The sequence below is a fragment of the Rhinolophus sinicus genome, chromosome 14 (genome assembly GCF_057876585.1).
Source record: "Rhinolophus sinicus isolate RSI-liver-muscle chromosome 14, RSI-T2T, whole genome shotgun sequence".
Taxonomy (NCBI): Eukaryota; Metazoa; Chordata; class Mammalia; order Chiroptera; family Rhinolophidae; genus Rhinolophus; species Rhinolophus sinicus.
In genome coordinates this window covers 117,203,304-117,229,321 of record NC_142514.1, presented here as the reverse complement: position 1 = coordinate 117,229,321, position 26,018 = coordinate 117,203,304, and the positions used below count along the sequence as shown (strand labels likewise).

General features: G+C 35.8%; 1 protein-coding gene across 12 annotated transcripts in view; it reads left to right on the top strand.

The window, feature by feature from the left end:
* Positions 1-26,018, top strand: part of YAP1 (Yes1 associated transcriptional regulator) — a 103,269-nt gene that overhangs the window by 49,906 nt on the left and 27,345 nt on the right. For 4 of the 12 annotated variants that reach the window (XM_019712686.3, XM_019712689.3, XM_019712691.3 and 1 more), the window contains exon 4: positions 16,650-16,769. The exons of 4 other annotated variants lie outside the window; for them this stretch is intronic. In XM_019712686.3, coding sequence (XP_019568245.1) covers positions 16,650-16,769 — 120 coding nt within the window. The remainder of the gene's footprint in view (positions 1-16,649; positions 16,770-26,018) is intronic. 4 more of the 12 variants (XM_019712687.3, XM_019712692.3, XM_019712690.3 and 1 more) reach the window with 1 other exon arrangement.

The window sequence follows — 26,018 nt, the reverse complement described above, 5'->3', positions numbered from 1 at the left end:
GGTGCAACGCTGGGCCTGGCACCAGGAACTGACCCCCTTTGCTGAGTGCCCTGAATCTGTTGAAATATTTTTACTGTTCCTTAACTCTCTGCTCTTGCTTTTGGTGGGTTGAACACTTTTCTAATGAGTTAAGAGCTGAAAATGAAAATCTAGGCAAGTTCGCAAGTGAGCTTTTCTTGTCATATACTTTGTTTATATCAACTCTTGAGGTAAGATTGATTCCTTAAATCTTCCATTTAGCTTATTTTCATATGAATGCATTTACTTCTTCTCAGAATCTGTTTCATGTGTGACATAAAAATTATTCAAGCATTTATTGACTAATATTTCACTTGGCAATTTTTTTTAATTAGCAAGTCTCCAAATAAAAGTTGTGAAAGCTGCTTTGTATTGATAGTCGCAAGATGATTGAGATCATTCATTTCATCGTGTTCCATCTAAAACTATACCTAGGAAATTATTAACAAATAACTCACTTTAAATTTTGTTTTGAGAGATTAGGCATTTTGCATCTACAAAGGTTAATTGTGATTCTTTTAGAGCATTGGTTTGTTTTTTTCTATTAAATTTTGTAATGATAATGGTCTGAGCAAATGGGGAGAGTTTGTCTTCAAATTTGTGTTTAAAATCAAAAGTATATATCAAATTTGTTTTAGTGGGTTTTAGAATATTTGCCTGTATTTTATTTCAGGTCTGTTTTGTTTGTAAAATATGACGTGTTTTTATATACTGCATATAAATTAGTAGGCATGCTTAATAAACAGCTATGTTTTTAAATTAATTTATTTTCCAGTTACAGTTGACATACCATATTAGTTTCAGATGTACAACATAGTACTTGGACATTTATATACCTTACGAAGTCACCACCCCGAGAAGTCTGTTACCTGACATCATACATACTGGTAGTTGTTTAGAGTATTATTGACTGTATTCCCTATGTTGTACTTTACATTCCCATGATTAATTTTATAACTGGCAATTTGTACTTCTTAATCCCTTTCACCTTTTTCACCCATCCTACCCCCCACCCCCACCCTCATCCACCCAGAACAGCTGTATTTAGTAAAGAGAAGTGCCTTTGGTGGGAACAGTTTGAGTAGATTGGGAAGAGCCAAGATTGTAGTAGGTTAGGAAAGGGTGGGGGGAAGTATGAAGATCAGGTTGAAATAGGAACAATCACCCCCAAAAAGATTTGAGCCATGTTTAAATGGTAGTATGAGGTATTAAGTAATAAGAAACCCTATTTATATGCCAGGCATTCTGCTAATGTCATTTTGTACTATCTCATTTAATTGTCGTCATGGCCATTTAAGTTAGGTGCTGTTACTCATCTCACTTCACATCTGAGAAAACTTGAGTAACTTTTCCAAAATTATTCAACTTTTCAATGATAGAAACCAGAATTCAAACTCTGATAATGGGGGTCCACAGCCCATGTGACCAGGGTTAGGTAGTGACAGAGAAAAAAGCCTCAGAGAAAACAGAAGGGATAGGATCTGTTAATGCACTGGCGCTATGTTTATAGTAAATAAACTGCAGAACTGTTTCTACAGAAGGTGGTGGATGTGGGGTGATGTTTGCTTAAGGAGATTTTGTATCTAATAAAATACGCACTATACCTTAAAGAAGAGAGGCTATTTCAAGAGCACACTACAGGTCATTGTGTTTAATGGGGAGGTCAGACAATATGATGAGTTAAAAAAGGAAGAAACAGGTATGATGAAACCAAAAAGTTTTATAAAAAACAAAACTGATCGTAATAAAGAAAAGGAGTCAGCAGAAGTTTCAAAATGAGAGTAAGGTGTTAAGTATATATGAAAATTCAAGTGTGGATTATTCTGAATTTGCTCACAAATTCAAATGGCTTAACTATCAAATCAAGTTGAGGCTTTTGATAAAATCTGTATAGTAGATGACTCAATTGGGAATTACATGCACGAGATTGTTGTCTTTCATTTCTTCCATTTTAGTGGACTTTGAAAAATAAATAAAGGACTTCTCCATAGTGTTGAAATGCGTTGGAATGAATGTCACGAGAACTGTAATCTTGATACACCTCATGTTCACATTAAATTATAGCCATAATGTCATGTTAACACGGTTTCCACCTAAGAGCTTCTTTTACTCCATCTGGAAGGCACCCACCCACGGTGCTTTCGAGCTGTGCGTTCTCCAGTGAAGTGCACGGCACAGCTTCTCAAATGGCTGTAAGAGGAACTGAGCTCTTTCTGAGTCCAGTTTTTCCTTGAGAAAAGCAGCAAAGGTGATACTTGTCAGTGCTTGGAAAAAATAATCTTTTCAGCAGCTTTTAGAACCTGAAGACTGTGAGGAAGGAGATTGGTGAGGGTATTTAAACTTGGACGGCATTTACTGTAACAAAGCAGCACATGGCTCCTGTTCAGCGTATCTCCAATTCTCACCCTGAAGGGAATGCCTTCTGAGTCTGCTAATCTGAAGCCTTCAGATAAAAGAAAGCTACGGGGCTCTTCTGAAGCATTTTACTGGGTTAATCAAACTAAATGCAACTTGATTTACATTTTTATCGTTAGTTAATTTAACTAGAACTTTCTAGTTTTGCTCTTTTTAAAAAAGAATTCTTATTCAAATAGTTGAGTCCAGTTTTGTGTTCTGCTATAATAATTATTTCTAATCAAACCACTTTTCTTAAAATACTGTCGTTTTTCTCCTGACTCCCCAGACCTAATTTTTAATGGTTGGCTGGATTGAATGATCTTTTAAGATTCTCTCCAATTCTAAGATTTTGTGAAATTCTTTTTCTTTTATTCAGTCTAATTTAATTTAGCAAAAATGATCAGTTTACTTTGTTTTTACCAGTTCTTTTTCAAAATGTGAGGTTGAAATGATGGATTTCATTGCTAGACTGGAGACCTGTAGTTTGTAATTGGCCAAATTTCTAAGTATATCTAATAGAGAAATCACTTAAAGGTGCCACCTGGAAAGGGTTCCAGAGGCAAGACTTACTAGATTCTATGACGAAGACTAATTTATATTCTTTGTCCATTTAATTGACAAAGAAATTACAGTAAATTTTGTACAAAGAATTTGAAGGGCAAGGAGAAGGAAATGAAAAAAATAAAGGGAAATTGAATAATTCTGTAAGATAATGGTTATATTTTACTTTAATATAGTATATACATATATAAACCCTATTCTATTAAATTATTTGAGGCAAGGTGATTGCCTTTTAGAAGTTCTTTTAAATGTTGTTATGCTTATAAAATATTAATTTAATTAGTCTTTTGATGTATACTTGGTCTATATAAAATAGTTCTTCTACATACTGAAAATGAGGCAAACATTAGTGATTTTGGTGTTTGACATTAGAAAATAAGGACTTGGGGAAAGAAAAGTGATACTTCTCCTTAACCACCTCTATTTATATGAAAATGATAAATTTTTTAATAATAGCTTGTTAACAGTGAACCACAAGATTGCTGAATCTTAAAGCAATAATAAAGTCAAAGTATGCTCTGTGATAATTCAGAAATAGCTTGACACCAAAGGGCTGGTAACTGTTAAGGAACATTAAATATCATAAGCTGTGATTTAAATTAAGCAAAATCAATTAACCCAATTATCTGCTTTTAAAAAATGTGCCTTTGATAACAATCTAAAGTTAAATGTGTTATCACTGGTGTGTTTTAAGGGATTCGTTATTTTCATGTTTTTAAGTGAGGCATTTATATTTGACTGATGCCCAGATCTACCAATGCAGCACTTTCAGATTTCCTATTAACCTGCATGGAATTCCTAGGAGATACCTCAAGATGGGTGGAGAAAGATGATACATGTTAGAGGAATGTGCTAAACACCTTCCTTGCAGTGGGGGAAATGTTGAGAAGCAAGCAGAGTGGTACAGACCTGTATTACCCCTGTTTTGTGTAATCTCTGTCAGAGCACAAAAGACCAAACGGGAAAGAAATTGTTACCAAGAAAAATGACAGGGAGAGAATAGAAGTGAAATGTAAAACCAACAGGTAAAAGGTAGGTGTAAGGTTTTTAACTTTAAAAAGCACAGAAAAGGGTAAGGATGTGTGAGAAGTTGCAAAGCTGACAATAGGTTTAGGAGTTGATAATTCCTACTTCATGTGTTGTACATAGTTCATCAACTTTGAAGTTCTACTTTTCATGTTTGGAGTGAACTGAGAAGGAATTTAGAATAGGAGGTTAAATAAGATCAAGGGCTCTTAGAAGTCCCGTGGACCTGAATTTGAATCCCAGCTCTGTCACTTACTGCCAGTGAGATCTAAGACAAGTTACTGTACCTACCCGTACCTCAGTTTTCTCACTTGGAAAATGACGATAACAACAGATAACACAGAATTTTCAGGGCTATTGTGAAGATTAAGTTACACAACCTATAAAAGGTAATTGGGACATAGTTAGAAGTTATTAACAATATACAGTGTTTGGTAAAATATATTGCATGCATAATAGATAAGTAAATGTGATCTGATCTGATATTTTACAATTTACTTAGTTTGTATTAACTAGTAGCCACAGTTCATTTAAAATAATTTTAAAAATCTGGTAACCATATTGTCTTTAGGCTATATTTACATTACATGAGTCAATGTTTCTGTTCTTCTGAAAGTTCTTGATTATTATAAAATGGAAATTATTTGTCAATCTGAAGTCATAGTATATATAATGAGACTGTACTGAAGTATATCAACAGTATTCACAGGGGTACATTGTAGCAAAGCCCAAAGTCAGAGCAGTAAATGAAGCAAGAGATAAGAGACAATGTATTTTATTAGTTACCTCAAGCTCCTATCCTAACTATGTCCTTTTTTTTTTTTAACCAAAATTGCTGGTTTCTGTTTTCTCATCTGAAAATTTAGGTAAATTAAGAAAAGGTGGCCACAGGAAATAGTAAAGAGCAAAAACATAATAATCCAGAATCGATATAACTAATTCTTAAAAAACTCAATTGTTTTATATAGTTTGTCTTGACTTATTTGATGATTAAGTTCCTGAAAAATGGCTAGTAATATGGAAACAAGAACATAGTTCTTGCTTAAAAATATAGACCAGTACGTTCCATTTTAACAAAAGTTGCAAATAAACAATATATAGGGACTATGGAGTATAAAAATATTTGTGAAATAGAAAAAAATAATTCAATGAGAATGTCTAACCAAGTTGCAAATGGCATTAGCTTGCAATGATCAAATCCTCAGTACTTTAGTTCTTCTTCTAAGTCTTTCTTAAACCCAAGGATGCCTTCCACATGGCACCTTTTAATCTTGATGGCTTCTTGACTTTGCTGCTTAATGAAGCAAGCAAACCTGTGTCAAGGCAGCTAATGGCCTGTTTTATTCTGAGGATGACAGTGTCTCACTCACTCCTCTTCACTGGGGATCTCTTTTGATGTTAACTGACTCCAGTCATGATTTTTCAGTTAACAGTATTTTCTAAATAATACTAAAACTCAGATTGCCTGGGCAAAGCAGCAACATTTGCCAATGGAACAATAGGTGTTGGCTGATAAATTGTCATTCTTTATGCCAAGTCTACCCAGCTGGGCTTCTACAATGAACTCCCAGGGTAAAACAACCCCACCCCCAAATATATCAGCAAAACTATTGGCATGTATAATCTATAACATTTTTAAAGTATTCATTTCTTCATTCCTTTATTGAATAAACCCAAATTAATCATATTGCAAGGCAGATGTATAGAGTTACTTGGTTTTTCAGTAGCTTCACATTAGTATTTTTTATAGTGCTCCATTTTAAAAGATTATTTCAATTTGAGAATCATAATATCCAAAATAATTATCTACATCTCAAATATGTTAAGGAGTATTGTGTTCATATGTTATTTGCTTGATTATTTCAGGTAAGATGATTCTTTCCTGCCATCTTGGCTTATTTTAGAAGTTGTCTTCTAAAGCAAGGAGAAATATATAAAAACTCAATATTGAGTTTCCCTTGTTGAGTTCCCTTGACCTGTACTTAGAGCACAAATAAATATATATATTTTAATTTTTTCAAACTCTTTTGAAGTAACTGTTTGGGGAAGTTCATTTGAATTCTGAAAGTTACTAAGATTTTAGTGTAAGTGAATGTAATGAAGAAGAAAAAAGAAAAGGATATAAGCTTATTTCTGTTATTTTTAACCAGTGGACTAACTTAGAAAAGTAAAAGGATATTAAAGAATATAAAGAAAACAATTTTGGATACATTAGTATCATTGCCACCAGCTCTCTTAGTAAAATGACTTATTAAAGAGGTGCTTAAAAGTGGAAGTGTTCCTGTTCAACTTTTCTTCTGTGACTATTTGCAGAATTTTGGAAACTTTGCTCAGCTTTGGAGTAGAGAGGATGGGAAAGATTATAAATTATTTACATGTAAGAACCAAATAAATGCCTATTTTATTTCTTCTCTTGATAAGTGTTGGAATATTATTTTTGTCTTTCCCACTGATTTCTAAGTCCTTCTGGTTACTCTATTGCTAAGTAACTTTATGACTCATAAGAGGAGTATTTGTGTGAAAGATTAAGATGCTAATTCTTTAAAAATTATATCCATAGACTACCATATATAGGCAGCATCAGTGAAATGAAAGAAATTCTGCAATAATAGAGTTTTTGTAAATAATATTTTCTTTTGATGTCAGTGAGGTAGGAAGGTGGTGAAATTTACTTTAGGTTAACGTTTTGACAAAAGGTCATTGCGTTATTTGAACATTCTGAAGTCTAAATGAGCTTAACAGAAAGCTAATCTTTTATAAATGTACTTACTAAAACTCTGTTAAGTATAAAAGAATCAAGCTGCACTGAAGAAAGCCTGGAGAGTTGCATACTAGAAAGTACTGTGAGCTTATACTTGGCCTTTTTCTCTGGGAAATTCATGCAGCTATAACGAACAGGAAAATGATATTTCACAAAGTCGCATGGTTTCACCTTGAGACAATTGAATTGTTGCCTTTCTCAATCATTGATTCAACAAATATTAACTGCCCTTCTTTGTACTAGGCATTGTAATGGCCACTGGGATTGCCATTACAAGTCAAGTTAAAACACTTTTTTCCCATATAACTAGCAATAAATGTTAAGGCAGACATATGCCAAGTGCTGAGAACATAGTGGAGGAACATGTAAATTAGTCGGGAGAGTAGAGAAGCCGTCTTTAAAGAGCCAGAGGTTCACTCATTCCTTCAGTAAATTCTGAATAATACATGCCAGGCACTATTCTAAATCGTGAGAATACAGAATATTAAAAAAATACAATGTGTCAGATAGTTAAAATGGAAAGAGAAAAATAAACCTGTTAAGGATCAGAGAGTGATTGGCTGGAGATAGAGAGAGATGATATTTGTAGATCGTTTCTCCAGTGAAGGCCTCTCCTAGATGTCTTTTGAGCAGATCTGAACGAACAGAGTCATGCAGTTATCTGGGGGAAAGGAGAGAGATGTTCCATGCATAGCACAACAGCCAGTTCAGAGGTGCAGAGGCATGTTTGGGGAACAGCAAGGAGGCCATTGCAACTAGGACAGAGTTTTCGAAAGGTCCATGGAGGCCATATTATGTAGGGACTTGTAGGTTTTGAACAGAGGAGTAATGTAACCTGAGTAAGTTTTTTAAAAGTAGGGGGATTAGTTAGGGAGCAGTTGCAATAACAGAGGAAAGGCTACACCAGTATGGTGATAAACGATTGGATTCAGCACCTGGATTTTAGTAGATGAGTGGGAGTTGCCTTTGCTGAAGAAAAGAGAAGGTAAAGGGGACAGTCAGTTTGTGAGAGATTACTGAGGCCAGAAAGCCCCAGCACCACATAACTAGTGGTGAAATGGTGCAGAGATGAGACCAAAGACATTTGCAGAAGAATTTTGTGTGACCAACTAAAAAGTTTGAGCTTTATCCTGAAAAAATTGGGAGACCATGAAAAATCTGACTCTTCTCTAGGATCCCCCTATGGAAGGGAAAAACCTATGAGTTACTTGCTTTTGTTAGCTGATCATTTTGTGTTTGAGACCCAGGTTTATTTTCTCATAAACCTGCCTCTTTATATTGTACACAAATTTTGTAAGTTAAATACATTATTAGAACAAAATGGCAGAATTATTCCAGGAAAGAATGGAAAACTTACTTTTTTTTTAAGTACCTACTATGTCCAGTACTTTATCCTTTAATCCTCTCAACAATTAATTAAGAGTATTCATCTCCGTTTTCTAAATAAGGGAAGTGAGCATCAAGCAGATTAAGGAACTTGCCCTGGGGTTACAAGGCTTATAAATATTGGATCCAAGATTTGATCCCAAGTCCTACTGAATCTAAACCTGTACAATTTTCTCTTAACTATGCCGTCTTTCTAGAGTTTAAGGCTAAAATTATATTTGGTTTCATTTACAATGCATCAAAGGTGATTTTTTTTTTTTGTAACCAAGTAATCCATTGAATGGTACTTTTGCTATATTGGTAAAGTTTGAGTTAATGGTAACTAGTTCTATAAAAGAGTTTAATAAAACAAGTGAGCCTTATTAGTTTTCTGTATTCTAGACCACTGGTTCTCAAATTATAATGTGTTCAGGAATTGCCTAGGGATTTTTTAAAATGCGGATTCTGAGTAGTTAGGTCTGGAGTGGGACCTAAGATTCTGCATTTCTAACAGGTTTCCAGGTGTGCTGATTCTGCTGGTTTATGGATTACCAAGATAGAAAACTCTAGAATGGTAAACTTAAAACCAGAGAAACATTAATGATCCACTTTGTATTCCTATTTTTATTTTATTCCTATTTTCAGTTGGAATAAAACCTTTACTAAGTGCCTAATACATATGAATAACTCCATCATTTTATTTGAGAGCTTATTTAATATAAAAATCCTACAAAATGTTATCAACTTTTAAAAAAAATATATGATTTATAAAAGCACAGACTGAGGATCTGAGAGATTGTGACCAATCAGTCATTTTTACCACAGGTAAGTTCTTAATTATTTCAGCTCAGCAAACAGTGCAAAGCTCTGGGGATACAAGACGAAAGAAAAAATCAAGGTACTTACTTCAAGCCTTAGAGCCTGAGTGGGAGAGACAGGGCTATAGGCAAACGATTAGGGAACGGTGAGGTGTCTGCTATAAAGGGGTGTGAGCACAGTGGTTGAGGTGCAGGATGCTCCTGAGTGGAATGCAGGTAAGCAGCAGTGCCAGGATTCCAACCTAAGCCTTCAGATGTATGGGCCAGGGTCTCGTCTTAATCTACTGCACTGTCCATTGTGGTCTCCAGGGGGTTTGGGCCTATCAGCATGTTCTGGTAGTTTGGCAGCAGAATCATCTAGTTACCTATATGACATAGAACACCTGAACTCAAAGGGGGAGAAAGAAATGAGCTGGCATCACTCTTAGCACTTATTTGCCTGAAGAAGATTTTCATCAGTATATTTATAATCTTTTTCGATTGCAGCTTCTATGTCTGTCTATGTAAAAATGGCACAGTCTGAGCTCTTTGGAGATGCATGCTGTAAGTCACTTTTCACCGAGAATAAAACTGTTGCTATGGAAACCAGAAGAGAAACCATATTTCTTTTACCAAGACTTGATTTTATAAACTGCTTTTTCTTCAATGATGTATTAATATACACTTGCCCCATGTTTGGCTTATTAAAGCCACAAAAAAAGTGAGTGACAATAATATTTAATATTTATTGTACATGACAACATTTTCCATGGTGTCTAGCTAAAATTTTAGTAGTGTGGGCAGAACTTATGAGGGATTGTTTAGGGTTTACAAGATCAAGCATATTAATTTCAGATGTTTATGTTTATGGAAGACTTCTTTGGAAACAAAACTGCAAAAGAGTCAGGGTGAATGTATTTTAGTTCCTGTATATTTTGAAAACTGTAAGTCTCCTGACCAAAACATCACAAACTAACCTGGTGGTAGTTTCTAATCAATGTTGCTATCTTTCTCCTGAGCAACCATGTAAAATAGAGAATACCCACTCGTGAAAAAAAAGAAAAAACTCTATATTCTAGAGAGGAGAAGTTTGAAGGACCAAAAGAAGACTGAGTGAGGAGAGGTATGAATGGTAGTGGTGAATGCTTTCAGGACCTATGGACAGAATGATAAATTCTTCCCATGCTATTACCTGGCCTATACTTCATCTCAGTGTAAAAGAGCAAATACAAGCAAATACCAAATAATCAAAACAAGCGCAATTCCAGTTGATGGGTGGGGAAGTCTTACTAGTGGGATAGAGTAGAGAAAAGCTTCACAAAGACATATCATGAGAATAGAGGAGAATTTCAGTGGGTAAAAACCGGGGGCTAAGAGGGGACAGTTTGGAGAGTGGGGTGCATGTGCGTGGAGCTGAAAAGCCCAAAGCACTGCTAAGTAAGTACAGGCAGACCTTGGGAGGTACTGTGGGTTTGGTTTTAGACCACTGCCATAAAGTGACTGTCGCAGTAAAGCGAGTCCTAATCCTCTTTCTGGTGGAGGCTCTTGCCTTCAGTTTGTAAAAATCACATCTCTGAAGCACAGTAAAGTGCAAAGCACAATAAAGCGAGGTATGCCTGTACTGGAAAGACAGCAGTGAACAAGCCATGCAGCTGGGAGGGCTGTCTTGGAGTGGGTTACTGAGTGACTAAGGTGATGGAATCATCCTATCGAAGAAAAAGCGCGTGATGCACCGGAGAGGAAAGCTTGTGTAGGCAAAGCCCGCTTGAGGAAGTGCCATTCACACTGGGGAGCGATGAGGAGGAGTTAGCTGAGCAAGGAGGGTGTTAGAAGAGTGCCAGCAGGGAAGTCCTAGAGAGAGGACAGGAGAAGTTTGAAGAAACTTCTAAAGAAAGAGGACTGACTGAGAAGGGTTATGAACGATGGTGAATACCTCTACGACCTATGCAGTGCTGTGTAATGCCTGACTGTGGCAGACCTGGAATAACCCAATACAGATCTGCACATTTTTCCAGTGGGCTTTGGGGAGCCCTGAGTCAAAGAGCTGTTTCCTCAGAGGAGGAGAGGCAAGATGATCTTGCATCACATATAATGTTTAATGCTGCAGTTAATTAAGACAGATGAGGGTGGGAGGGCTACTGTTAAAATTTAGTCATAGAAATGTGAAAGTCTACATTAAAGTTTTATTTGAGGAACAGACACAATTGTTATTTTAAAGTAAAATCCACTCAAAATATTGGACATATTTTGTGAAGTATCAGTGTCCAGTTGGTGAAGAAAACTAGTGTTGACCCTGTGAAAAGCATTAAAGATGTAGGAGTCATCTACATGAATGTGACTGAAGCTATGGAATTGCATGGAAGTTCTAGGAATAGACAAATTTTTTAAAAAACACTACCTTTGATAAATGTTTGTCATATTTGCAGGGTAGGGTAGTATTTAAGAGCATGCTTTTTGGAGAGCTAAAACTGGGTTTGAATCCCAGCTCTGCCACTTACTTAGTTTGGGCTAAATGATCTTGGGCAACTTTTCTGTGCCTTAGTTTCCTCATCTGTAAAGTGGGGATGATTATAGTACCTGTGCCATGGGGCTGTTAAGTGAGTTAATACTTGCTTACAAAGAACTTACAACAATGCCTTGCATATAGTAAAAACAGTTTTTGATTCGTCCTAAATACAAGAAACCAGAATTTAAAAAAAAAACACTGAAATTGATCAGAATTACATACCTTTAAAGATTATTGCATCTACTTTTCCAGTTTACATTCTAAGGAAACTACTTCTTGATAGTCCTGTACTTTGAACCCCGCATCAGGGTGTGTTTAATATGCTTTCAGTGTCCTGGGTGACTTCTTTGTTCCTGAACTGTGGGGCAGATGACAGTAAGATGTTGATCATTTAACGTGTGGCATAATCAAGACTTTCTTGTTTGATTAGGTATTGCAAATGGTTTGTTAGTCATTACTCATGCAAGAGGGTGCTTAGGCAAGAGCAGGAAGTTGATGGTGAGTCACCTTCAGTATTATGACATGGACTATTTTATGTTTTTAAAATACTGCAGGAAGTTAGTATTTGCTGTAGTAGATAAGTAATCATTCAACCAATAGTAGGAAGTCCTACGTAAAAATTTATTTTTCCCAAGGAGAGGTAATTCTAATTTATGAATTACTTGAGTTATAGCCTACCACTCTCTTTTTTTGCTTGTCCTAATTCAAATGTTTTACATCTCATTAAAACACTAACCTCTTTCTCACTGCCTTCTTGATTCAGGGCCTGTTATGTTTTATCTCTTCTTCCCCCAAAAGACTTTAGTGTGGTGGTCAGGCATGATATTCCAGCCTTGAAACACACCCATATCTTGCCTGCGTCTAAGGGCCTACCTTTAGTGTATGTGAATGTGATTTGGGCTGAAAATGTTTATTGCCCATTCTGACTTATTAGAGGTTGTCCATGACTTTGGAGAAATTGGTATCACCCTTTAGTCTTTATAATCCCCTGTAGGTATTACTTAACTCAACCTTTTATTGATTGAAATGACAGAAGTGTTTCTGGTCAAGTCTTGATCTTAAAAACCCCTGTGCCTCACTCCTTGTTTATTCGCCCCCTCCATGCTGGACTCCTCACTGTTGCCCTGACTAGAAGTTCGATTCGCACATGAGCCAGTGAGCTGCACCCTCCACAACTAGATTGAAAATAGTGATTTGACTGGGAGCCGATGGATCCTGGAAAAACACACTGTTCCCCAAAATTCCCCAACCAAAAAAAAAATTTTTTTTTGAAAAAAAGAAAAAGAAAACATCCTATTTTGGGCCATCTCTTTCCACATAACATTTTATTTTTACCACATAACATTTTATTTTTACCACTGTTGAAAGAAACACATAAATGAATATATAAAGCATTCTTTTCTGCTTAGCATATATATTTTGCTATAAATCTGAGTGCTTATAAAATTAATTATATGGTACTTATTCTATTTCATATGCATATCATTTCTTTAATTAGAAATATGGTGAGAAAATAGGCAGCAATTACTATACTGTTTATTTGTACTGAGCTTGTCTCTTCTTTATGTCTTCATGTCTAAAAGTAGTACATGAAGAGGTTTGTTTTAATTGTTTATGGTACATAAGAATAGTATTGGTGAAAAGTTTCTTACATTTAATTTTTGAAGTCTACTGTTTTTAGTTAAATACTAAGTACTTAATGATTTATATATGATAAATATTTAATGATTTGAATTTAAGGTATGAAACACCTGCATGAGTTCTGGGGGATGTATTTATATCTTTGGGAAGCAGCATATCACATGGTTTCAAATAAAAAGCTCTGAAGTCAAACTGCCTAGGTTCAGATCTTTACATTGGGCAAGTTACCTCTCTGAATGAAGTCCCTGTGTTTGGTCTGGATGACAGGGATAAGAACAGTGCGTAGCACACAGAGCCACTGTGCAGGTGTAAATGTGATATCACCATTGTGTGACGGGAGTAATGGAGCCAGGAGTGGAGGTGCTGCTGCCATCAGTGCCTCCAGGGCCTGTGTGTTATACTATTACTTATAACAGAAAAAAAATGTATAAACAACTCATATCCAACGCTTGGAAAAGGAATAAATGAATTCTAGTATATTAGTACAGTAAGATCTATGAAGAATGAGAGACCTACGTGCTGTGTCAAGAAAAGATGCCCGTAGTATGTTAAGTGAATAATACAGTACAGGCAGAGCATGACCTCAGTGGGTGTGTATGAGTTGTGTAATGTGCACAAGGAAAAAAACCCAGAACCTATCACAAAACTGAAGTTGTTCAGTTTTCCCCCAGGAGTAGGTTACAAGAAACTTTTGCCTTTTCCATCATGCATTTCTGCAAGTTTTACTACTTTTAGAATATTTAAATGAACTGTGAAAATGAATACGTATATGAATAGAAAGTTTAAGGAGCAAAAGGCACTGGATTAATAACATATTTTCATACTCTGTTTATAAACATATTAATTGAAAATAATATATGCACTATATGATTTTAAGCTCATTTATAGAAAGTTCAGAGGATTAAAAGGCAGGACATTCATTCTTCCATTAAATATTTATTGAGCAATTACTCAGATACTAGCCTACAAGTTAAAATGTGAGTGACCTGGTGATTGCCAAGAGGACAGACAATGTAAACAGGTGATTACAGCTCTGTCCATTAAATGTTAATACAGAGTAGAAGAGAAAACTAATAATTTTGTATGAGGCAATCAGGGAAGGCTGAATTGAAGAGGTGACATCTTTCTCTTGCAGGATGAATAAGCATTTATAAGGGGTGGGGCAGAAGGATGTCTGTGATAACAGGAACTGCACATACAAGGAGATGGCATCATTTTGTGAAACATTGGAAGGGGGTGGTATGAATTGGGTGTGTGGAGAACACTTACTAAGAAATGAGTCCAGCTGGCATTTTCCTTTTGATGATGGAGACAAGGGAGATGTTTTAAAGACAATGAGTAACATAAAAGTTGGTTAAGTAATATTTAAAAAAAAAAATCCCTGGTGGTGTTTGATGGAAGGCACTGGGATGAGGAGAGGAGATGAGAAGTCTGGCACCAAGGAAAGAAGCTCTATAGTAGTAAGGAAAAAGAGCTGGGAACTATTGATGGTTGAGTTTTTAAAGGTAGGTTGGAACAGCTTAGTCAGAGAGGGTATAGTAGAATCTACAGGCTGGAGTGAGTAAGTACATGGGGAAGGTTGCTTTGTTTCCAAGAGAGTGCGCTTGGTTTTAACTCAGACAGTTAGGGTGGAGAGTGATACTGTTAAAAAAAGAAAACAACAAAAGGTAGGAGAAATCCAGGCAGGTTTGGAGGCTGTAATGGAGTCCATTGGGATCGTTGAGTTGAGGCTCTTAAGGCATCCAGTAACTGCTGTTGACTTGTTTATCAACATGATGTCTTAAGAACTTAGAATTTTGGTTACCTGTTTTTCAAAAACATTTTACAGTTGAGCCTTCTTCACAATTAAAGGTAGTAGCAAACCATCAGTAGTCAGCTTTGCAGGCTCTACCTTCCTCATGGGGAAATAAGAGCCCAAAGTGACAGAAAGCTACCAAGAAAAGCGGTTTGATTTACTGTGTGTTAAACAAGTTTGCTTCTCATTCACCTTTTAGTAAACATGGGATCCCTTACAGCAAATTCCTCTGGAAATGATTAGCATTGTGTGCAGAATTCCACATCCTGGACTGGAGGAAGGTCTTCCCCCAGTGGTTTCTCTAGGAATACAGAACACTGCAGTTTCACAGGTCTGCATTTCCTGACAGGATTTTGTTCCTCTTTCAAAGCAGACCTTTGATAATAGTCTAGTAGCAAGTGGGTCTGTCCCTGATTCAAGTGAAACTGGCTTGTGTGAATGGTCTGCTTAACCAGACAGAGTTACTTACTCAGCAACACCCACAAGGCCAGCTGAGACTGCCAATATGGAAAAAAGGAACTGGTTCTATTTTTGTACAAGAAGCGTACTCAGTCTCTGGTCTTAAATGTGAGAGATGAATGAAAAGAAATAGTTACGAGGGGGTTAGGCTGCTGTGTTTAAGTATCGTCTTTGGCACTAACTAGCTTTGTGGGATTGTACCAGACTGAACCATTCTGTGCCTCAATTTCCTCATTAGAATAGAAATGGTATCGCTGCTTATGTCATTGGTTGTTGTAAGGATTAAACGAGTTAGTGTACTTAATATACTTAGAACAGTGACTGGCACACAGTAAGCACTCAATTCATGTTGGTCCACAGAAAAATTTTAGGCATTTACTCAGATTCTATTTCCAATTTACACTTGCCTCTCCTGACTCCTGATGGGGATGGGAAGTGGAAGGGGGAGGGTGGGGAAAAAATGAATTGAGATGGAAATATTCTTGAATTTGTTATTGGCCTTTTTTCATTGCTGTTACCTCCCAAAAGCAATTGTCTAGCTTCTCTACCCTCCTAAAGATAGAATAATCGTCTTAGACTTAATTATATTCTTTAGTTCTACCTCCCAGATATTCTTTCCTCATTCCATAGCTTCTTCATGAGAAATTTCCCTTCCAAACAGTTTAAGCACTTACTCCCTTCCAAGCCTCTAACAAACTTTAACTTCTGGCCATACCTACTACCTCCTAGTAGCAACTTCTGGGCTGCTTAAAAATAAGCTTTTTTTTTTTGGACTATAGTTTTCTCTATTATAGTTTGCATGATGTGAGCCCATCACATAAATAAGGGAAATAAATGGAGCTTGTCAGGCTTAGCTGAAGTGTGCTTTATATTAAACAGAATGTTTATGATACTTTAGATGTTCCGAAAACACTTGCATGTATTCCTTGTTAAAGAACCTTGGAGTTCCTAAGAAGGTACTGTCACAAAACCAACTGGACTTGGGGGAAGGGGTTAGTGCCTGAGTTGTAGCACTTCATGTCTTGTATTAACAGTAATAATATTATTTGGGTCATGACTTCCAAAAGGATTTTTTAAAAATCTGACTTTTTTTTTTCATTTGTCTTTGGGGATATAGATTTTATTATTTGCTAAGTTTCTTTTTAGTGGAGAAGAATCTGGTACATAGGTTTACCTTTCTTCTCGGAACACATGCTTAATTTTGTTTTAATGAATTGCTTTATGTCAAGATGTATTTTCTTTTTAAATTAGCACCCCTCCCACTTTTTTTTTTTTAGGTGCACCAAATAAAAACCAACCGTGATTTTTTTTCTGTATTTATAGGTCCTCTTCCTGATGGATGGGAACAAGCCATGACTCAGGATGGAGAAATTTACTATATAAACCATAAGAACAAGACCACCTCTTGGCTAGACCCAAGGCTTGACCCTCGTTTTGGTAAAGGTTCATCTCAAAACCTTTCTAGATATTTTTGATTAATATTTTTTATATGTGAATTTGGGAAGGTACATTTAAATAAAATTGCATTGCTTTATCGTATTAAAAAATGACTGCCCACCCAAATTTTCCAGTATTTTTATACCTCTTTTTATACCCTTTACTTTAAATTTGAGAAATTCAGGTGTATATCAGCTTTTTATTACAGCTTAGACTCCTCCGGATGGGATTGGGGGAATGTTGCGGTGGCTGACTAATCAGAATCACTGTTCCTTTCACATTTTTGGGAGACAGTGATTTATTTAAAATGATCTTTCTAGCTACAATAATAATCAGGCTGTCTTGCTGCATCTAAAACCTGGGATACCAGCTTTCGTTAGTGACCTGATGCCTGCGTATGCTTAACTTAGGAGAGCAATGAGTACCAACTGTGCCTGGGTATTGTAATATTTTCTATCCTAAATGGAGGTGTGGGATATCCTGTTACCCTAGAGATAAGACCAATGACATAGTTTTTTCCTTCTCTTCTGGCTTTTTTGTTTTTTTTGTGTGTGTGTGTGTTTTTTTTTAAAGTAAAGATCCTTTCTTTGTTTTTCATTTAGGAAACAAAAAGCAAAGCCATATTCCTCCCCAAACCACATGACTAAATCACTGATTTGTGCAAAAGAATACACCCCTCCCAAATATGCACATTTTGATAATAGTGTACAAGCCCGTTAGTGCCTTTTTGCCTATACTTTTTCACTGTTTTCAGTTTCTTCAGTTAGGTTTCTGAGATGTTTTCCCAAAGCCATGGAAAAATGAATCTAAAAAGAAGCAGATCATTGTGGTTTCGAAGTTTTCGTCTTGGATTGGATGCAGCTAAATGAAAACAATGTGCAGATCACTGAGTAGGTCAGATTGAGGGGACGCGGAACCTTTGAAGCTTTATAGGGGTTGACCTGACAACAACTGTGGGGCCCTTATGGGAAAGAGGAATTAACTCTGTGAATGCCATCAAAAAACACTTTGTGTGGGGGGGGGGGGGGGGGAAACTAGCCGGAGCTGGTTGGGCAAAATCATTTCCCTGTCAGGAACATTATGAACAGCTCTCCTATGTCTTTATGTACACCTTTAAATTGCCCCAACATTTGGGTTTGCCCCAAACTGACTGGTCAGTTCTATGGACGGGTTGAACTCCCTATTCAGGTAAAGTCAAAGGTGGGATCTGGGCAGAGGTGCATTTTGACAGATACCTAGTTTGGCTGATTAAATGCTAGCCTTTTAAGCTTCAAGACCTATTTGGGTGTTAAAAAAATTATGTGGCATGTTAATAATTTGCAACTTCAGATTCTATTTGATACTTGAATCAGCCCTTGTGGTTGAAACAGGAAACCGCGTTAAGGTAGAGAATTTAATAAATGTTGCCATTTGTGTGGACTGGAAGGATAACAGCCATGTTTCCTTAAATCATCTTTAATGAATTCAACTTGTCCACGATTTGGAAACTTTTAAAAATGATTCTGTGTTTTTTTGAGGGTTTTTTTTGTTGTTGTTTTTTTTAATCCCTACATAAGGTTATAAAAGATGATGATTAACCCTTAGCTAACTGCAGAAATCAAGAATTGAAACAAAGCTTTCTTTTGTTTTTGTTTTTAAGTATTTTCAGTTAAAACCATGAAATAAAACAACTTGGCTGTGAGCTAAAGTAGATCCATTAATTACACAGCTTGGTCTTTTGTTTTGAATCAAAAAGTACAAAAAAAATTCTTCCTCCCTTCCTCCAACACATATGTACATACAATTAGATATGCCAAAAAAAGTTTCATAAAATTCTCTTAATTGCCTTTAGTTTCCCTTTTTGGGCCCACTGTGTATGTGTATTCCAGACAGACTTGACAACATGCCAAAGCTTTTTATTTTATAGCCTGACTTTTAATCTGTTCCAGACCTTTTCAGTCAGAGAGCTCAAGTGTAACTGAAGGGGGGGGTCAGGCAAGAAAAAAAGCGTGGGTTTCTCTGATCTAGAGTGACAGCGAATAGAGACAAGCTGTTAGCTGCTGAATTTGAAGGAGCTCTCCTTGAAATCTGAAGTTCTATTGTGGATTGTGTTTTATCTCTGCCAAAAAATATAAACTATCCCCTTCTGACCCTTTGAGCCATGCAGACACAAACAAATGGTAGGTTATTGCTCTCATGGTTGTGGAATTTGCTTTCCTATAGTTCCCAAATCTACATTAAAGTATTTATCCATTCTTAGCTTAAATCAGGTTGACCTATGTCTTTTGACATTTTTAGAAGGGAAGATACACCTCTTGTAAGCTTAACTTTATCACTCACCTCCTTCAAACACCAACCTCTTTTTTAAAAATTTCTATTCTTTATCAGGTGCTTTAGATTATATTTAGAACAATTTAGCAGTTCTTCGCATCCCATATGAAGTTAATAAATTATCCATATAATTTCAGGAAATTAAATAGTAATTTGTTGTGGATTGGTTCTTTTTATCTGATTTTCTTGTTCTTTAATATTTAAAAACTATGTATCTTTAACATTTATAGTTGAGAGAATTTATTAGTAATTTGTAACAAATCACAAATTAACCTCAAATGGTAATGAGGACTTACTGATAAAAAGGAGGGCTTCTGTTTGCTTGTTTGTGAGGAATCATATTAGGAATGTTTTTTACTTGTATTAAAGCAAATTGATGCTTGAGTGTAATGCGGGCCATTAAATTATTTCATGTAATCATCCTTTTTTTCCTAGAGATTTTATACTTATAAATACGAAGTCTCAAGTTAAATATTTCCTTGTACATTCTAGAATTATTGTTTTATATAACACAATCATACGAATACTTTCCAGTAAAAAGCCCTAATGAAACAGAAAAAACTGATAATTCCTGGTCTTCGGAATGAAAGATTTACTCCAGAACACTAATAGTCAGTGAACTGGTGTTTTATGTAATGTTATTATTCCTATTGTTTATATAAAAGGGTATATTAAATAGTGTTAGCAAACTGTTCCTGGAAATAAGTGCTGATGGCACCACTGGGATTAAAAACACTTTTGGTGTAAATAAAATATTGGAACCAGAGATTTGGGCTAAAAAAGTATATCTTGAGTTTTAAAGGAAGTAATGAACAATCTAGTTTAGCAAAAACAAAATATCCTTTAATTCCTAACAACAATTCTGTGCCTAGAAATTCTGTTCATGGAAAGTTCAAAGGTGATTAAAACCCAGATGTTGATTTTGGTTCTTTGTTTCAGTTTCCCAAAATTTACTATACTGTGTGTGTGTGTGTGTGTGTGTGTGTGTGTGTGTGTGTGTGTGTGATGTAATTTCTGAAAATATAAGAAATAAAACTAAAAGAATAAGTAAATATATATACGTTTGTATTTATAATTTAAGTCCCAAAGCCAAAAGTTGTTCAGCATATCTTTCTTATCAAAGTTAAATATTGTGCATCTATAATTGGAGGTCTATTAAAATTTTTAACTGTTGAAACATTCATTAACCTTTTCCCTTTAAGATCAAATATTTCTGATAGCTGTTAGAAGTAATATTTTACTTTTGATGAAAATGCACCTAAAGATCAACTAAATACCTAATTCTGTTAATGATGGAAAAAAACACTAAACGCTGTACAATGAAAGCTGTGACTCTGTTAATGGAGTCTTGGGTAGAAAGAATGTCAACGTCTAATCATTTGAATTTTATTGAAGCAAGTCTGTTAATACCCATGCATCCACGCATTAAAAACAAGCAAGGGTTTTTGTGTTTTGGGTTTTTTTTACCCTCTTATAAATCCTTCCCGGTTATCCTAAATTGTCAGTATTTGGTTGTGGATTGTAATATTAAAAAATAGAGAAGAAAAGATGTTTCAGTATGTTTTAGATAAGAAGAGCTGTTGCTAACTAAACATTTTTCACAGATAAACCTTACAAAATCTGGCCCTGAGAAGGAATTTATAATTCCTCTAATCAGCATTTCTCAAAAGGGGAGGGATGTGTTCTGGGCACTGCAGCACGTTCAACATCCTTGGCTCCTGCCCACTAAATGCCGTAGTGCTACCCAGTCATTGTATTGTGACTTCCCAAATCACCAGCATATGTTAATACTGGGAGAAATAAGGAACATTGCCTCAAATCTGAAGTCCTCTGAGACCTGGGGGAAGTATGACCAATGCACTTAAGTGACAGAACTAGAATCTGCACTTTATCTTTTGATGACTAGAAATTTTAAGAAATTTAGATTTTGTTCAGTTAATCTTTCAAAAACACACCTAATTCACCAGTACTAATCCATGGAAATTTCAGAGGGAAGAACACAACAGTGGTTAATGAATTTACTTACATGCTATATTGTGAGTTAACATGAGGAAATTACCCAAAGGTAATGAATTTCCAATCATGGAAATTGATAAGATACATGATTGCAGCAGACCATGAAGCCATGTAGATGAATTATCATGTTTCACCTCTATCATATTCTTAAGAGATTGTCTTCTAACCTCGGCTTTGACATTTCCCTTGACTGGGAGTGTGCCACATTACACGGCAGTCCATTCTATTTAAGGAAAGTTGTAATGACCAGAGAGTATGTGTCCTTTTATTATGCAGAAATTTACTTCCCTTCAAATTTGTGAATACAATTCCAATTCCAGAAGAATTCCTTCTAACTATGGTTTCTCTGTTTTCTCACATTAAGAGTTCTGGGTTTTTTTTTACCAGTTCACTCACCTTCTTTGGATGCCTTTCATTTTACTAGTATGTACCTCTTTAAATAGCATGCTCAATATGTACGTTACCCAGTGACAGCATTGCTCTGACCTGGTATTTTTTATGTCCTCCATAAATCCATTTTTGAAATCTACAGAAGTTAGCTAGCATCCTGTTTCCTACCTGGTAGTTATATAATGTGCTGAATTTAAAAGAGTCAAATCTCGATGTTAGAAAAATTTACCTACTCAGTTGGGAGTTAAGACTCACGTTCTGGGATCACAGTGAACCAACTTGTTCAGAAAGATACCTGACTTCTCTTGATTTGATTGGCCTTATCTGTAAAATTTGAGTGGGTTATACCGGAGGATTTTAAGAATATTTCCAGTCCTTAATTAATTTAACACAATATGCTAGATTATGGATTCTTTAGTGACTGCTTTGGACCCTTGCTTAAGGTTAGTTCTCAGTATCCTTGCAGATTTGAGTGCATTGAGGTTTCAGAGATACTTTTCAACTATTCATTGCCTCATTTTAAGATCAGCTTTTGGTTCTCTGGTCACAGTTGGGAATTACTTTTGAAGAGGAGACAGGGAAATCTTTCAACCTTTAATCTAAAGATAAGCCTTATCACGTGGTGAGTATTCCCAGGCAAGCAAACCTGATGGGGGATGGCAGTGCTGGTTGGAACAGTTAAGTTTAGTGTACACTCCCAAACTTCACGAAGCATATAGGAGTTTAAACATGCTTATATAAATAAGCAGGATTCAGCTTTACTGCCTTAAAGATGGTGCATTTTGGTATGCTATTTATTTCTAATATTTAAAGTTGCCATGATAGAAAGCCTCATATAAGCTGATTTGAAGTATAGTTCCAGGCTATGTGATTAGTGAAGCCTGATTTAAAACATACTGTTAGCGACTTATTCTGAGTTGGCCTGCACTTTCTTCTCAAGTGTGTACTTTCATTTTCAATAAATCACTTTTTAAAAAATAAATAAAACATACTGTTAGAGATTGTTTCTAATTGTTGCCCTCACAATTTTTTATTTAAAAAGCAAGCACTTCGTGAAATGAATGTTTTATTGCATAAAATTATAGAATGTCAAAATTAGTTTAATACTTGAGGTTTGCAGTTTTATTCTTTTATTTATTTTTTAAGGTGAACAGGACTTTATTGGGGAACAGTGTGTGCTTCCAGGATGTTTTTCCAAGTCAAGTTGTTGTCCTTTCAATTTTAGTTGTGGAGGGTGCCATTCAGCTTCAAGTTGTCCTTTCAGTCTTAGTTGTGGAGGGCGCAGCTCAGTTCCAGGTCCAGTTGCCGTCGCTAGTTGCAGGAGGCGCAGCCCACCATCCCTTGCGAGAGTCGAACCCGCAACCTTGTGGTTGAGAGGACGCGCTCCAACCAACTGAGCCATCCGGGAGCTCAGCGGCAGCTCAGCTTAAGGTGCCCTGTTCAATTTTAGTTGCAGGGGGCGGAGCCCACCATCCCTTACTGGAGGAATTGAACTGGCAACCTTGTGGTTGAGAGCCCACTGGCCCATGTGGGAATCGAACCGGCAGCCTTTGGAGTTAGGAGCACGGAGCTCTAACCACTTGAGCCGCCAGGCTGGCCCTATCCTTTTATTTTTAAATGTATATTAAATTCAGAGGGTGGTGCAATCTCTCCGTTACTCATCATATGAGTAGACATATGTCAGTGAAGTTAATATGTATATTCCATTTGACAGTGGTTCAATGATGTAAATAACTATATATTGAAGAAATATTTTTGTCTTTATTTACATAATGTTATTCATGTAGAATTTTTAAACTAAAAAGCTTAAGATTACCAAAGCCACTGAATGATAATTTACATTAATGGTTTATTGTGTTACTAAAACCCTTAACATCTCACACACACACAAATCTTAACATAGTTTTATTTTAAAAACAAATTGCAAGTTATATTTGTATCAACTCAGCATTAATAGCAAGTATCGTATAAAACATGCTGGAGAAGAGAGCCATTTGGTGGTGCCACTTTTTGTGCCAACCCATAGATTCAGATACAAGAAGCAGAGAAAGCAATCATAGACTTCCTGAGGGGAAAGTCAAATAGATTTCTGCTGAAGTAAATCAGAATAATTAGAAGGAGAGTGGTTCATATTCTTTGTTTTATACTCATTTTGTTCTGCTACCCTGGTTGCTGAGGTCATTTTAGAACTCATTCTGGACTTGCTTCAACTTGGAGATACTCCTGTGCATTACTAATAGCATCCTACTAACTAGGGATAGAAACTATTTCAGTATTTATTTACTCATTCAACAAATATTTGAGTGCCAATTATATAGCAGGCACTAATTTAACCATCTGGGAGGGGGGATTGCAAGCTACTAAACAAAAAAACAAAATGTGTTAAGTACAATGAAGGATAATAAACAAGGTGTCTTGAAAGGGAGTAACATGGGGTGGAAGGAACCTATTTGAGCACAGGTGGTCAGAGAAGGCTTAGAGGGGTATTAAAAGATGAGAAAAAGCAGTCATGCTCTAGACTATATAAAAGGACCAATTATTGTGCTTACCAGTAAAGTCTAAGATATGCATGTCTTATAAATGATAAGTTACCCTGTGAAAGAGCATTAATAGTAATAGATTACATGTAATCATAAATAAAGCTATTGATGGAACTGTTTATTCATTAATCTAACATGAATTGTTAATGGCAGATATGTTTTAAAATACAATTTCCTTCTCTTTATACCAGTAGTCTCATTATCTGAACTTTCTCTCCAAACTAGACTTTAAACTTTATTTTCATAGTAGAGAGAAAAAACATGGTTGTACTCTGTGGACAGAGAGAGTTGAAAGCTAGTTAGAACAGTTTCGCCCTTTTCTTCCTCACCTCATTTGGCAACCCTAGTCCTGCCCCAAACTGCTTAATGAGGTGAAGAAGAGAAAATGTTCTGTTGATTTTTTTTTTTTAAAGCTCCATCCATAATTGCACTGTTTGAAAAATACCATGATAATGAATTTCCATACCAGTCTTTTGATAGACGGTTGAAGGAATAAGGAATTCAATTGACCTAAATAATGATGTTTGTTATTGATATTTTTGAACAGGTTAAAGATTTAAATACATTAAGTCCACACTAATCATCATCCATAGGTTCTGCAGCTTTAAGTGAAATGACCATAAGGAAACCACTTTTACCACAGGCTAATTGCTAGAAAAAGAGTTACGTTCCTACAGCATCTCATCAACATTAAAACACAATGATGTTGAATGAAATAGCAATATTGAGGACCTGATGAACGTCAACCCAGTTTTAGGGCCCTGGAGGTTGGTGCTTGGGAAGGAACAGAAGCACAAAGTGTGGGAGGGCGAGATTCCTTTCCTTGTCATAAGACCTAGATAAAATCTTAGAGGAGGTGAACTGTTACCATAATACGACGCAAAACAACAATGCGATACCACTTTATTCCCAGTAAGAAAGCTAAAATCAAAGACAGACAATAACAAGAGTTGACCAGAATGTGGAGAAACTTCAATCCTCCTACATTGCTGACGGGTATGAAAAATGATGCAGCCACTTTGGAAAACAGTTTGACAGTTCCTCAAAAAGTTAAACACAGGTACTATAAGACCCAGAAATTCCATTCTAAGATATATATGCAAAAACACTGGAACATGAATGTTCATAGCAGCATTATTCATAGTAGCCAAAAAAATAATACAAATGTCCATCAGTTGATGAATGGACTAACAAAATGTGGCATATCCATACAATGGAATATTAATTTGGCAATAAAAATGAATGAAATGCTGATACGTACCACAACATGGATGAATCTTGAAAACATGCCATATGAAACAAGCCAGCCACAAAAGGCCACATATTGTTTGATTTCTTTTATATGAGATGTCCAGAACAGGCAAATCCATATATACAGAAAGTCGAGTAGTGGTTCCCATGGACTGGGGGAGGGGCAACAGGAAGTGTACTGCTAAGGATACGGGGTTTCTTTTTAGGGTGATGAAAATGTTCTGAAATTAGATAATGGTGATGGTTACACAATTCCATGATGTAGAAAAACTGTTAAAAGTGAATTTTATGATATGCAAGATACCTCATTCTCAGTAAACGTTTTTTTAAAAATAATTCCTGGGCATGACATTGTCATTTAGGTATATTGCTTTGTTAAATGTTGGGAAACATCTTTTGAATATTGGTAATAAAAAGATATATTCAGTCATGAGATTAGGACCCTGGCCTTTTACTCCTTTTGTAAGAGACAGATTTTCAGTGTGAATCAAATAGTAACTTTCACTGAAAAACTTACCATTTTATATATAATTTATATATAATTATTTATAATTTATATATATATAAATTATGCGGATAGATGATTCAGTGACCTAGGTCATGTGGTAAACACTTAGCAGTAGGTGTTTTGTGTTTTGTTTTTACTACTTTAAGACTGACAGATGACCTGTTAGTTTGTGTTTTTAGAAAAAGCATTTCTTTTAACCAAGTATATCTAAGTCTTGAGTACTCTTGTAGGTATGTTTCT